This window comes from Telopea speciosissima, chromosome 8 (assembly GCF_018873765.1).
Source record: "Telopea speciosissima isolate NSW1024214 ecotype Mountain lineage chromosome 8, Tspe_v1, whole genome shotgun sequence".
NCBI classification, from domain to species: Eukaryota; Viridiplantae; Streptophyta; class Magnoliopsida; order Proteales; family Proteaceae; genus Telopea; species Telopea speciosissima.
This window is the reverse complement of record NC_057923.1, coordinates 61,502,025-61,517,442: the sequence shown is the minus strand read 5'-3', so window position 1 is coordinate 61,517,442 and position 15,418 is coordinate 61,502,025. Positions and strand designations below refer to the sequence as shown.

General features: G+C 38.5%; 1 protein-coding gene and 1 long non-coding RNA gene across 7 annotated transcripts; one reads left to right on the top strand and one right to left on the bottom strand.

Annotated features, from left to right (window-relative positions):
- Window positions 1-3,596: 3,596 nt before the first annotated feature.
- On the top strand, window positions 3,597-14,527 carry LOC122670912 (clathrin interactor EPSIN 2). Of its 6 annotated transcripts, XM_043867951.1 has the most exons (16): window positions 3,598-3,828; window positions 5,021-5,133; window positions 5,519-5,570; window positions 6,248-6,327; window positions 6,411-6,489; window positions 6,729-6,812; window positions 6,942-7,087; window positions 8,524-8,898; window positions 9,088-9,129; window positions 9,268-9,363; window positions 9,447-9,616; window positions 11,854-12,062; window positions 12,478-13,435; window positions 13,588-13,806; window positions 13,867-13,946; window positions 14,001-14,527. In XM_043867951.1, the coding sequence occupies exons 2-16, from the start codon at window positions 5,099-5,101 to the stop codon at window positions 14,133-14,135; spliced, it is 2,760 nt and encodes a 919-aa protein (XP_043723886.1). In that variant the 5' UTR covers window positions 3,598-3,828; window positions 5,021-5,098; the 3' UTR covers window positions 14,136-14,527. The 6 variants fall into 6 exon arrangements, with proteins under 6 accessions (XP_043723884.1, XP_043723883.1, XP_043723886.1 ...); XM_043867949.1 differs by having other exon boundaries at window positions 3,597-3,828; window positions 12,478-13,294; window positions 13,328-13,435; window positions 13,588-14,527; XM_043867950.1 differs by having other exon boundaries at window positions 13,867-14,527.
- Window positions 11,066-11,396, bottom strand: LOC122670913. Its single transcript, XR_006334284.1, has 2 exons — window positions 11,301-11,396; window positions 11,066-11,193 (listed from the first exon to the last, which is right to left on the bottom strand). It is a non-coding gene; the product is annotated as an uncharacterized LOC122670913 (long non-coding RNA).
- Window positions 14,528-15,418: the final 891 nt, after the last annotated feature.

Sequence of the window (15,418 nt, the reverse complement as noted above, 5' to 3'; positions counted from 1 at the left end):
CCCAAAAGGGGCTTGTCGGGGAATTCAAAGGACTTCTAGCACTTTTGTAGCAATCCGGGATCAATTCAACACTTCTCGGGCTAATAGATGAGCATAGAGAAAAATCACTTTAGGGCCTAAAATTGTCTTATTTGGGAATTTTCAGAGATTTTCGATACTTTGTAGCAATTTGGGGGCTACTTACATTAGAGCTTCCTAGTGAAATTTGGTTAGAGAGAGAAATTTGACTTTTTGGATCTCAGGCGAGGATTTCTGGAGCTCTCTGGTACTTCTGCTGCGATTTGGGGGTAATTCAATACTTCTGGGATACTTTGAGAAATTATGGGATTTTGGGAGAAACTATACTCTCATTGAATTTTTGCGGGACTTCCCTAGATTCAGACTTTCTCCAGGGGTTCCTAGCTTTCCGAGGGACTATTGAGGGACTAAGTCATGAGAGGGACTAACTCATGAGAGAGGAGAGATGAGAGCATGGAACAAAAACTCGATCGAAACCTGTCGAAACCATCGAGTTAATTCGGTTTCCCAGGTTTTCGAGATGAGTTGAAGGGGGATTTTATAAAATCCCTGGATTCGACCAGGTTTCGATGGTTTCGGTCAGTTTCAACCATATTTCGGTGGTTTCGACACATGCCCATCGAAACTAGGGGAAACTTGGCATGAAACTTGGACAGACATGTATTTATGCTAGAAACTACCAGAAATCAGGATAGACACTTAGTTATGTCTAATATCATTTAAGTTTCATTTACTTAAGATATTATTCATAAATAAGCAAATACCCCCTATTTGAATCCAATAAAAATAGATAAAAAATAAAATTTCATAAAGGAAAAAAAATCAACCTCCCAGTTCAAGAACAAAAACTGGATTTTCGACGGTAAGTGCAATTTTCAACATTCTAATGCTGGGGTTTTTCTCAAATCTAAAAATTTCATAAATGTCAATATGGCAAAACATTGCTAAAAACCAAAAGTGCAGTAAAATATTCATTTGTTTTGATGTCCAAAAAAATATTTTCATTTAGAGTGATTTTGACAGCATTCGCGCACACCAAATTAAGTTTGACCGGCACATAATTCCTTCAATATAAATCAGATTTAAACAATCTTGGACTTATTGGAAAGCTATCAAAACAAAACTTTCTAACAAATCCAAGATTGCTTAAATCTCATTTATATTGAAGGAGTTATGTTCCGATCAAACCTTATTTGATACCATGTCCAAGAACAATATACAGTATCAAACTTGGATCAAAACCACAAGTAATATTTTTAGTGTTCTCTATGTGAAACTAATGCATGGATTGAGTTTAAAATGTAAAAAATGGGCAGCACAACAAGAATCAGGGTAAAAAACCAACTTTTGGGCCTCGAAACCAAGGTTCGAGTTAGTTTGGAGAAAGTCTTAAGTTTCGACTAAGATATGGTTGAAACCAAGACGAACTCGTTTTCTGGCTGGTCGAAACCCGAGTTTTAGAACCTTGGTCTGAAGCATAAGGGTCCGCAATGCGATCACCTTTTCTTCAAACTTCTGTAAGTGATTCCGGGAGATCCGACTTCAGATTTTGACGATCCATATATCATCGAAAATAATTTTAAATACTTTAATCAGTGATGCAAAGATACACCATAAATTTGGCTAAGGCACAGTTAGATTTGTTTTCCAAAGCAGACAGGGCCAGTAAAATTAGGATTTGATGAAATGATGGTCAAAACGGTCTTTGTATTGCACCAAATTTTAAGACATATTTTAATATCATAAAATATTTTATCTAGAAACTCTCAGCCCATTTTGATAATATTTGGGCATTAAAATTACTCTAGAGGTAAAATGATCATTTTCCACGGTGCAAAACCTTGGAGATTGTTCTAAGCTCCAACGGCAAGAAGGGGTGACAAAATCCAGTATATACAGTAGTATTCTCAACCTTCTTTGTTCTCTTGTTTATGGTTAAAAACAATCTAAAATGTCTATAGTATCTATTGATATTGAAAAGCAGATTATCCAAGAAGGTCAACTTTTAAGCTAGCCAGATCGGGGTGCCTAACACCTTCCTCGAATCATACCATGATACGTACTTGTTTTATGGTTTGACCAATCACCTTGGGCCGAACCCTATTTTGAGTGCTGAATCCATACTTTAACCTCTCTTTTCTTTAAAAAAAAAAGAAGAAGGTAATTTATGCATACCTCCCCTAAGGTGGCAAAATTACAAATCCATTTGCGAGTTTCGGATAATTACCTCCCCTGTTTTCCAAAATAATTAATAAATAAACCACTCTCTTAGCTTGAGACTAAAACATTAGAATATATCATATATTGACCAAATTACCCTTCTTGTTAAAATAAACCTCTTCTTCCATTATTCCCCTGATTTCTACTCTTGAAGGTCATTGTTACCTAAGGAGATGACCGGAGTTCGGTCTCTCAGAGGTGTTGGATTTCTGGTGAAGATCGATCATAACAGAAAATCAAAACAACAAAGGGGGTGGATGAGAAGAAAGCAGAGATGGATGGTTTAGGCATAGGATCGGGTGCAGGCAGAGGAACCTCAACAACAACAACAACAACCACATTGGGAGGATCAACGGGATGAGGTGGTGGTGGATTGGGATCGGGATCGGCGGGTTTGGATGGCTCATGAGGCTTTTTCTCGACGATCTTGAAGCAGTTAATGGCATTTTCGGCTTTGTAACATAGCTTTTTAGCAAGCTTCTTGGGGCAGCAGAAGGGGCCACTAATGGTGATGGTATTGTGTTTCTCATCGAATATCTTCTCCTATACTTGGTATCTCAATTGAAGGGGTGAGGGAAGGGCGGCTTAAACCTATATTGGTTGAAGCCACTACGATCTTACGGTCTTACCTCCAAGACCTACCTCCATCGGTTGGATTAAAATCCTCTTTAATTCCTTGATCGTAGAGTGTAGTGCAGTTTGGGGTTGAAAACTCGACACCTGGTAGACGCGACATTCAACGGTCTGAGATTGATTGAGTCAGTTTTTTTTTCTTCACAAGCTTGACATCATTGGATGTTGCGTCTGTCAGGTGTCGAGCTCTCAACCCCGACCTATACCGCATTGCACTTTTAGGGCATTGGAGAGGATTTTTTTCCTCATTTGTTCGATCAGTTAGCGTGTGTTAGGAGTTAGGATTTTTTTTTTGGTAAATTGTTAGGAGTTAGGATTCGGAGTGCTTGATTTGAGCCGTGATCATAGTTTCTAAATCCGAATTGGATTAACCAAAACCTGTAATGAACCTAACCTATTACCGAGCCTCCCATGGCCACCCATTAATTTGACATAACCCCTTATCTAATGATTGTTCAGTGACCACCATCATCATTCCACGTGGCACTCATCAGAGATACCTAGGTGAACCGTGAACTACCTTAAATTTATTATTTTCTTTGTATATCAGACACTCTTTAACAACTACGAGGGCAATTCTGTAATTCGAGCTCGCCCTTAGTGCATTCCAGCTTTTTTTCTACGACCGGGTAGCGTTCTTTTACACTTGTTTCAATTACAGGGAGCTATAAACAGAAAGCTTTTAAAATAAAAAAATAAAAAAAACTAAAAAAAAATGTCTTAATATTCCGCGTTCAAGGTGTGCTGTCTTCGTCTCCTTTTGTTCTCTCTTCTCCGTATTCTTAGAGAGAGAGAGAGGAAGAGCCCGTCCTTGGGTCATTCTTTCCTGAGTAAAAAAGAAGAATTCGAAAAAGGCATTTTGTGATTTATGCTCTTCATTGATTCTGTCTTCACTGTCTATCTATCACCAACAGATCTGGTCTTCGATCTTCCATTTTTGCTGACGCATATTTGCTGGTAATCATTCTTCCGATCTCTCTTTGTGATTGCATTTGTTTTGTTGATCTAATGAGGATTTTCAGGGTTTTTTTGACCGATTTAGGCTTATAGGCCTCTGAATTTTGTTGATTTCGTTGAGGTTTTGTTGGTTATGAAGCTGAGATTTTCGTGATTTACGATTTGATTATTGAATATGGTTTCAATTTTCAATTTTTAAGACAGAATTATTCTTTTTTTCTTCCGCTTATATATTGTTTCTTGTTGATTCAATGATATTGAGTTTCTTTATTGGAATTTTGCTTGCCACGTGTTTGCAATCTAGATCGAAAAGGATATTAGTCTTTGTTGTTTTTTCTTTAGTTTGCTGTAGATTTTACTCTTGGTAGCTGGTTTCAGGTGCCTTTGATTGTTATACGTTGTTTGCTATCTTTAAAAGTTTCATCTGTTGGGAGTTTTGTATCTAATGTAGGTTGCATATTAGGGGAATGTGTTCTAAAATTTACTTTTTTGGATCTGATTTCGATATTTAGGGTTTTCTTTTTAAAGGTTTCAGTTCTCAATTATTTTACTTATTGTGTTGATCTAGATGAGTTGTTTATCTAGGAGAAATGGTGAATTTAGTCATGATAGGAAAATTCTTCAGAGGTTATACACCACTTTTAAGATTATATTGACATTGTTGTTATCTGAAAAGATATACCTATTTGATTCCTTTCTTTTATTGAGCTCTACATGGTTCTGAAGCTATGTTTTATGTGACCATGTGCGGTTTTTTGGTCAAGTTGTAATTGAGGATGGTATCTGATTTGTGTTGGTAATGATGTGGTTTCTTTCTTGGTTTAGTTTGCTTTATTTAATGCAGAAACCATCGAACCGCGGTAGTGTGGTTACTTTCTCCTTTAATTTTTGTACTTTTTATGTGGCTTCCACATGTTTGCTTTTATCTGATTTGCTAGTCATGTTTATCATCTTCTCTGGATATTTTCTTCTGATTATATCTGCTTTAGGTTTTACCAAGAGTTCCATTTATTAAAAAAGCTGCATGAGTTATTATTACATCTTGGTGATTTCTGATATATGTTTTCTAATGCTACTGTGTCTGGATTATTTTCCTATGATGCTTGGTATGACTTGTCTGATAGCATTACTTGGTTGGTAGCTCTGTTTATTACTTGTTTATTGTTTCTTAGTTGTAATTTTTTCTACACAGGTGATGTTCTGTGAGACTTGCCGCAGTTCGTGATAAGGTTTTGATTGCATTTAACTGTGCACTTGGATTGTAGCGACAATGAAGAAGGCTTTAGGTCAAACTGTCAGAGACCTGTAAGAAATGCTCTTCATAATTTATAATTGGTTAACCCTGTTTTGTGTTTAAATTTAAGGCTTTAACCTTATCATAGAGGATCCTTTCCCCTCACCCCAACCCCCCCCAAAAAAAAAAAAAAAAAAAAAAGACACAGAAAGAAACTTTACCGAGAAAACAACACTGAGACATGCAAAAGAGAGAAAAGAAAAGAAGAAAGGTAGTTTCTTGAAAGAAACCTTGGAGAAATATAAAATTTCAAAAGGTCTTATATTATGACCTTCATTTCGGTGTTGATTCCATCCACTATTGGAGTTTCTCAAATTTTCATTAGAAATTAATTCTAATGCATGCAAATATTCTAGAATCCACAACATTAAGTGATATTGTTCTCCGTGTTTGCAGTAAGAGAGAGGTAAACAAGAAAGTACTCAAAATTCCTGGGATAGAACAGAAGGTAAGCTTATGTCTTTTCAATCTAATTTGTATGTACTTGATTTCAGCGCTTCAAAACACATGTTAGGATAAACCCTCACAGGACATTGCTCGATTCATTTCCTTTATTAAAGATATTAGTGTAAGGATTGAAGTACAAACGCTACAGACTAATTTCGAAGGCTAGCAGATCACCTAAAATCATTGCAATGGAGAACTGAAAACAATGGGGCTCAAGTCAGCCCTGAAGTATGGAGGTTCCACAACACAAGGAGGCCCTGGATGCACCTTTGCTTTTTAGTTTTCACCTGACAAAGTATCGACTATCCAGTGGAACAAAATGTTCAATCTCGATGCAAAATGAAGGAACCCTCTCAGATGGTGTGAGAATCTCCATGGGACAGTGCAATGCCTGCTATACCAACCAATAATGATCAGTTGATTGGTTTCCAAAAGTAGGGACTCAAATCAAAGAGAATGAGAAAATCTAAGATCCTCAAGAGGAGCTGGAGATTTCTGCTCTTACGGGATTTACACCCATTTTCCATACATGGTCCCTATGGTTCAAGCTCTCAAACACTAGAGTCTTGGAAGCCAGCATTATTGACTTTCAATCTTTAGCTTTGCTTAACTCAATTGGTTTGTCTGTTAGTTTCTGTTCTTTGAAACTTACAAGCCCTATTTCCTGTTATTTTGCAGGTACTTGATGCTACTAGCAATGAACCATGGGGTCCGCATGGTTCACATCTAGCAGACATTGCACAGGCTACTAGGAACTAGTGAGTTTGTATTGACAGTCCTTGTTATGCATTGCCTGTCTTCTGTCATTCCATAAGTGCTAATCTACATAGTATCTCTGCAGTCATGAATACCAGATGATCATGGCGGTAATATGGAAGAGAATAAATGATACTGGCAAAAATTGGCGGCATGTGTACAAGGTCTGCAATTTTTGAGCTATTTGTTGTTGTGCCAACATATTTTTTAGTCCTCCATTTATTCATGCAAGGCCTTCTCTGGTATTATTTGTAATCATTGCATTCTTTCCTGGATATGACATATACAGGTGCAAAGAGAAATTTGTATAGGGGTCACTATCTACAATGTTCTTTGCCCTTATTTTCCTCTACCCAATTTTCTAAGACATGAACTTCTAACTACTTATTGCTTTGATCTTCAGTCATTGATCATTCTAGAATACTTGGTGGCTCATGGGTCGGAGCGTGTCATAGATGAGATCAGGGAGCATGCATACCAAATATCGGTAATTTCGAATTCCTTAATGCCATTTGACAACTTTTACTTCTTATAACTGTCGGCGTTTGTGATGTGTTGCTGGGTGTTCTTGTTACATAGGTTTCTGGAATACTGATAACAAGTTATTCTCATGCAGACTCTGGCCGATTTTCAATATATTGATTCTAGTGGGAGGGATCAGGGAAACAATGTCAGAAAGAAATCTCAAAGTCTCGTCACACTAGTGAATGATAAGGAAAGGATTGAGGAAGCTAGACAGAAAGCTGCTGCTAATAGGGATAAGTGAGTATGCTTTCTAAATCAGTTGCTGCATTTTTTCACGTGTAGCTTAATATTGTTAACCGATGACACAATAAGGATATTTAGGAGAAAATATATTGTAAAGAAGTTTATTTGCTTCTATGGCTTACACATTGAATCTTGTGAGAGTTATATTCATGGTATCAAATATCTATACAATACGGCCGATACATATTGAGATATTGCTATGTTGATACAACAGAGAACCGATACGTAAAAAATTTATGTATAGAACCGATACGGTATCAATATGGGCTTATATGATTATGGTACTAATACAGACCATTACAGGGCGATACGGATTGATCATTGATACACTCGATACACAGGCTTCTAAAACCCAAAAATCCCAGTTTTTGAAAGAAAACTTCTTCCTACTCTGATTTTTTGGTCAAAACCTAATTGGATCCCATCTACATTCAAAAAACAACATAGCAGGACTAATTAAACAAACAATTTTTTTTAAAGTAAAGCTCATTAAAGTTGAGATCAAACATCAAAGCTGCTGATTGAAATATGTTAAAAAATTGATTTTTTTTTTTTTGCTTGAGTCTTAGTTTTTCTTGCTTGTTTTTTCAAGTATCACATGTAAACTGAAAAACTGACATAGATTTGGATCATCTTGAATGTTCTGTGATCTATAACATATAATTATATTTGTTGTAAAGTATTTATTAGTAATATAATTATATTTGTTGTAAAGTATTTATTAGTAATAGTTATTTACTACTTCAGATTTGTTTAATATGTTACTCGTAGAGTGTAGTATGGTTAATGTGTATATACATAATTATGTTACTTAATACCAAATAGTATGTTTATACTTACATATTGCTTGCTTGGTTTGGACCTTAAAGGGTTACTTTAAGCTAGTGGGTAATACACAAATAGTTTTTTCTTTTTCAAATCTTCTTATTGCTTTTTATTATTTATTATTAGGTTTGATATTGCACTTACCATTAAATGCCGTGAAGACAGAGATAACCTGACATTGGCTGGATGTCATTATTTTTTTGCTTATTTATGGTGCACAATGCTTAAAACACTTGTTTTGCAGGCATCATAATCATATCCATGCTATCAATGTATATCTTAAGCGTCTCTCTGATATCTCTACAATACATAACTTTTAAATCAGTTTTTTGATATGCTGCCCGATACCGATACTTGACACCTTAGTTTTTTAATGCTTCTGATGTCATATCAGCAGAATATCCAAGGATTTCTGGTAATGTAAGAAACACTTTCGGGTTTTTCTTGCTTATGCTCTTAAGCCCCATAAAGAAAGGGACAAAGAACTTTCTATGCACAGGCCTTTTAGGTTATCCAGGTTCCAATTAGAAAAGAAGGGCTAAACTTTTCCTGGAATTTCCCTTGTTGGAATTGAAATTTGTGACTTTGTTTATGTAACTGTATAGGTTTCGTGGGACATCCTCAGCGGGTGGAATGTATAAGCCCGGTTCATATTCAAGTACAGGAGGCTATGGTGATCGATATGATGACGATCGTTATGGAAGTAGAGATGAAGAACGTAATGGCTATGGGAAAGAAAGAGAGAGGGAGTGGGGATACAAGGATGACGACAGATACAGTAGAGGTGGTGACTCATACAGCCGTGATGAAGACCGTTACGGTAGGGATTCTGATGACCGCCATAGCAAAGATGGTTATAGGGATGATGATTACCGAGGAAGAAGTCGAAGCAATGATGACTACCAGTATGGCTCAAGAAGTAGGAGCTCTGATGGAGATAGAGACCGTGCCTATGAGGATGATGGTCGCTATTCATCTCGGTATGCTTTTGCTTTCAATTAGCATTGTATCATTACTTTCCAGAATACAGTGTTCCGTTTTTCTTTATGTTACCTCCCCAAATGCTGTTATTAGTTATATTTGGGAAGCAACACTCTGTTCTTTCAATATTACTAGTTTGTCAACCTTGAAGAAATATTTATCTATAGTTCCCCCTCCCCCTTTTGCAGAAGCAGTGGTGCAAGGGCTGATGACTATTCTCAGGGTGGAAGGTGAACATTGAGTAGCCTTGTTTTCCTTTAAACTGTGTTACAATTGTTGCAAGCTTTTATCTTGTCAGTATTTCTAGGTGAATCAACAGTTAGTCCTTCCTGCTTATCAGAAATTGGATTTTTTTCTTCCCTTTATAGGCAACTTGAGCGAAAGTATTCAGAACAAAACATTGGTGCTCCTCCTAGCTACGAGGAGGTAGTGAGTGATGCTCGGGTTCCTGTTCATGATGAAAGGTAAGGATTTTTGTTCATTGATATGCATTAGGTTTAGCATGCTATCACCTTTTGGTTTTTTTTGACATTTTCCACAATGAAAGGGATGGAGAAACTGAAGCAGCACCTGTTCCTAAAGCATCATCTCCTCCTCAAAGTGCAGTACAAACTCAAGTGACTGCTGTGCCTGACACTACAGCACCATCTGCAAACCAGGTGGTTGATGGTTTTGATGAATTTGACCCGCGTGGTTCAGTTTCCAGTTCCGTTTCCGGTATGATGAGCTCTATAATTAGGATGCTAGACTGTGCCATGTTTTAATATAATGACACTTTATTATGCTAGTTCTGTAGACTTGTAGTGTAGTGTGAGTGCGTGACATGACATGGTAGAAGAGGTGGTGGTGGGCACAAGGTTTTAAGTATCGGTATCAGGTTTCGTATCTGAAGGGTGATTTTAAGAGACGTATAGTATTGGATATACGCAAGATATGCTAAAGATACACATGAAAATGGTCAAGACACACATGGAACTACAGTCTTGGAGCAAAAAACAATATCAATAAGCAATATATAATATGTATCATGTGTAAACACTAAAATGGAGAACAACGTTTAACGAGACTAGTGCATTAAGTTGAAATTGTTATAAAAATTGAGTTTTTTTTTTTAATTTTTGGTGAAACCTACCTTTTTCTGTGAAATCTCCTTCAATCTCTAATTTCAGCTTGTTCAATGATCCAAACTTATGTGTTTTAACACCCCTTGAATCAATTTTGACTGTGGATTAAAAACCCCAACTCAAATTTATGCAAAAAACTTAGTTAAAGGGCCTTTTTAGGACTCTCGGTTGGGAGTTCTTGGCCTTTTTTTCCCGATTTTCCTGGGTTCTGTACCGAGACTGAAACCAACTTGGGCCTTTTAATGGCTGTATCGAGATGTATCTTATCGTATTGAGCCGTATCTGCCGATACAGCTCAATACATACTGATACTCTCACTGAAGGCTTTAATAGACATATCGACATGTATCTGTATGTATCGATGGTATTGTGTCGTATCGGGCCATATGGCTGATACCATGCGATACCAATCGATACATAATATTTTTAAAAAAAAATAGATACATATCAGCCTGTATCATATCGGTAACCACCGATACCGATACGTATCGGCCGATACATAAAACCATGGGTGGGCATGTGTATTATTTCTTGCAATTTCCATCTAGATTAATGTATCATTGATATCCCCAAGGAGCAAGGTTATATATATATATATATTTCTTTGAGTGGTCTATTTTATAAGCAGGCTGTTGGGTTCCTTAGCTTAGCTATGAATCTTCTGTTAGGAACTTCATTTCCCTTTCAGTGCATTCATTTGATCATAATTGTCCATTAGTGGATGACATAATTTATTTAAATATTTTTTTAAAAATGACATTAGGACCAAGAACATTGTGAATGACACAGTAATGAGACCATATTGACCATTAATATAAGGTTAGAATCTTTGTCCAAATCCTCTTGGTCAATCAAACTATTTGGTGTCTCTTTAGTTTGATTTTGCTGTTTTACATGATGACTATTTAGGGCCACTAAATGACCTAGCTAAGGTTAAATCTACATTTTTTTACTTCATACCCCACTTTTTGAGTCGGTTATAAAGTCTAAGTTTGCTTTTGCATATTTATTTCATTAATTTATACTCTATATAACATTTCCGCCCCCTACATTATTTCATCTGAATGGAAAACGGAAAATCTCTTAAAATTTGGTGTGAGCAATATAATTTTGTTGTAATACCTTGTCTTTTGTATGCCTTGCATTACATACATTGATATCAGCAACTGTCTGTATCTTTGCAGTCTGCCTTTGGCAAGGGGAGGGTAAAAAAAGGCTTTGTTAGTGTTTACTGTTTACATTTGAGGCACAATTTTGCCCATTCTCCTTCTCTTTACTATGTTAGCCCGAAGATTAAGTACAGCCCTTGAGTCCCTAAGCTCTCCTGTGTTAGAAAGAGAGAGTAAGTTTGCTGCCTGAAAAATAGTGTCCTGCTCTAAGCGCTATCTCACTCTTTCATTACATGTATGCTGATGTCTTAGGGTTCAATGCATGGCTGTGGGCTTGCGTTGCTTGAACTGTTAAAAGGAGACTCTTTTGAGGTTGAGTTCACTTGTCCCTTTCTTCATTGATTAGTGAAGAACCTTACACTGCGTTGTTATATGGTTGCTCCTCCAGGCTGTTTAATTTGGAGAGAAACCTTGGGAGAAGAAAAATCTTGAGTGGGACCCACTTGACATTGACAGTTTCATGGTATACGTTTGGCAAGAAACGAAAAAAATGAACCATAATTGGAGTGAATGAATCCAAAACACACTTCAATGGATATGATTTTCAGCATTTGGGTGATTTGTTTCCTTTATGCAAGAAAACATGTATTGTCCTAGATCGCACTTGAAAATTCCTTTCAAGCTGTTGGGAACTGATTTGTTGTGCCTTCTCTGTGATAAGCTGCAGCTCCATCTAGTGCAGCACCGCCTAATGCTAGTAATGCAGAAATGGACTTACTGGGTAGTCTCACTGAGTCATTTACCTCAAATCAATTGGCTATCGTACCTGCTTCCTCTTCAACCACGGACTTTGGAGCTGGTTCACACATAAATTCTGGTTCTGAAGCCACATTCGAAGCATTGTCACAAGCATCAACTGCATTGACCCAGGTAGTATTGATGATTTTAAGTTGGGGGAATTCTCTCTCTTCCATTTCCCCCTTCAAGTTGTACCCCTCCTGTGTGCTGCCCCAGATTTGCTAATCTTTAAAAGGTTTAAGTAATAAAAGGAGGTGGCTGTCACTCACATTGTAATGAGATATTTCTGCAGTGAACAAACATACGTCTGATTTTAGGATTGTTTCTTTTACCTAGATTTAGGATGAATTGCAGTCGTGCACAGTTTTTTTTTTTTTGGTTTGGGGGGGTGGGGTTGGATTCCATTTCTGAGCATGTAATTTTTTACTTTTCAGGCCTAAGTTTAATTGTGTCTCTAGGCCTAAGTTTAGTTCATTGTCTTTTCCTTTTATTGACGTTTCCTGATATGCTTAATTTTGTGCGGCTAAAAGTGCAATATCTGATGCAGCCAATTGAAGATCCCTTTGGTGATTCTCCTTTCAAGGCTATCCCTACTCCTAACAGTATACCAGCCCAGCAGCAGACTTACGCTCCAATTGCTTCCTTCCAGTCTACCATGACTCAAAGTTCTGAAGCTATCCAACCATTGGGTCCAAAGACAGAAACAGTCTCAGGATTCGACTTTGGAGACACATTTCCAGGCATTACATATACTCCCAGTGGATCTAATGTTCAGGATTCTTCAACTAGTCAACAATTCTTGCCCACGGAGTTGTCTAGTGCAAACCAAGACACCGATATTCTAGCGAATATCCTCCCACCTTCTGGAATGACTGCCCCTGTAGCTTCACAGTCAGCTTTCCCAGGATCAACTGGAACACCTGCACTGCCAAGCAGTGATGTCCATGGGAATTTCTTCCCCCAATCAGGGTCTATTGTCCCTGTAACCTCACACGCAGCTTTTCAAGCTCCTACAGGGTCACCTTCTGTACAACATGCACAGCCAGGAAGCAATGTCTATGGGAATTTCCTCCCACAGTCAGGATCAACAGCTCCAGTGGCCTCACAAGCAACTTTTCAAGCTCCAACTGGACCACCTACCCAACCAAGCAGTGGAAACTTCTTTGCACAGTCTGGATCAACTCCCCAAGTGACCTCACAGCCAGCTTTTCAAGCTCCAACTGGACCACCTACCCAACCAAACAACGGAAACTTCTATGCACAGTTCGGATCAACAGCCCCAGTGGCCTCACAGCCAGCTCTTGGACCATCTGCTCATCCAAGTGGTGATTTTCTGGGGAACTTGCTCCCACAGGCGGGGCCTACAGTCCAAGTTGCTTCACAGGCAGCAGCTCTTCCAGCACCAACTCCTAAAGCGCAGACAACTATGAACAAATTTGAACCCAAGTCTACAGTTTGGGCGGATACATTGAGCCGAGGGTTGGTCAATTTGAATATATCTGGATGTAAGTGCCAGCAATCCCTATTCCATTATGAAGCATTTAAGTTCTTTTCACTTAGTTTTTAAAAGAAATATTATTGAGCTAAAGTTTTACTAATACATTTATTAATATCTACCAAATCTAGAGCTTTAATCTATCAATATCTTCCCATGCAGCCAAAATCAATCCTCTGGCGGACATTGGAATCGATTTTGATGCCATCAACCGCAAGGAGAAGAGAATGGAGAAACCGGCTGCAAATACGGTAACATCTACCATCACCATGGGTAAAGCTATGGGTTCTGGTTCTGGGATTGGCCGTGCTGGAGCGAGTGCCCTAGCGGCTCCTCCGAACCCCATGATGGGTTCTGGCATGGGCATGGGCATGGGGATGGGCATGGGGGGTGGTGGTGGTGGTGGGGGGATGGGGATGGGCATGAATGCTCCAGGTGGAGGCATGGGCATGAATGCTCCAGGTGCAGGCATGGGCATGGGAGGAGGCTATGGTGGGGGTGTAATGAATCAGCCCATGGGCATGGGGATGGGGATGGGGATGAACATGGGCATGGGGATGGGGATGGGGATGAACATGGGGATGGGACAGGGAACTCAAATGCGTCCTCCTACTGGATTGCCTCCTGGTTCGACAATGCCAGCTGGTTACAATCCTATGATGGGCATGGGTGGTCATGCTCCTCAGCAATCATATGGCGGCTACCGATGAGATTGAGCACAATCAAAGGGGGCATGACAAGTATATTGAGTTTTTGGTTGCGGTAGGGCTCAACGTTGTGCACCCTGTTGCAATATAGCCACTAATGAGTCTGTTCTGGTTCCTACATCTCAGCACTTTCAACATGTAACTTTTAAAAGCTATTTGTAGTAGTAATTGGAAGATAGTATGTACTGTTATGTTACATTCATCTCAAAAGGTCTTCTTTTTTATTTTTCTTTTTTTTTTTGTGGGTCTGAGTATTTTAGGTCCTTCCTTTCAAGATGTAATTTTGAATGCTGTTTGTGTTGTGTATGATGCCCAATTTTTTCTCCTCTTCCGTAGACTCGAGCAAAGTTTGTAGCATTGATACACTTGCTGAATAATAATAATCTGTTTATTCATTTTTTTTTTTGTAGTTAATCGAAGTTTTTATACACTCTCTTTCTAAGCTGAATTGGAATTATGGCTCCTGTTATCTCAGATTCAAAATTTTTACTTTTCTGAAAAAGGTTTTGGTTGTTGGTCTCCCACAATGTTTGAACCCATGGCCTCTTTGAAATTGCTTTTAAGCAAAGCATTTTTGTGTGTGCGTGTGGGGGGGGGATTTAGTTAGTTCCACAATGGAAATGGAGAAGAATGAAGTGAGGTTTATATATTGAAATGAGAATTACAAGGGTAGGGTAGGGTTCCTTGAAAGGAAGGTTCATTATGTTCTCTTGTTTTTTTTGGGGGGGGCGGCGCCATCCGTGTCAGGTCGAGGCGAGGTGAAGCCTTAATATTTAGTTTTGTTTTTTTGGTGCTTTGGACCTGAACCTGTTTTCGGATTTCCTTTTGATCGGAAGATGCTAGACAAAATGCATTCTGACTCGGGGTTTATCAACTACCTTTGACATATATATATTTTTTGGAGACAAGAGGGGTATCCGACTTTAGGTCGATTAAATCCCCCCTGGGCTCGTACATGACCCCTGCGCTACGCACGAATCGGGAGCTTCTGGGCCCTAGTGAGCCTCAGGCGGGTGGTCCCAAGAAATTATGCAGCAGCGAAGGTTTGATCACGAGACCTCGCTTCCTGAGGACCTTTGACATATATTATTCTGTCTAATGTTGAACTAGGTCTTGTTGACATTGGATGAGCATTGTTTGACACATCGTTGGCGTGACATATATTATTCTGTCTAATGTTGAACTAGGTCTTGTTGACATTGGATGAGCATTGTTTGACACATCGTTGGCGTCGATGATCTTTCATTGCATGCCATCTAGAATGCTTTAGACATTGGTAACGGCTA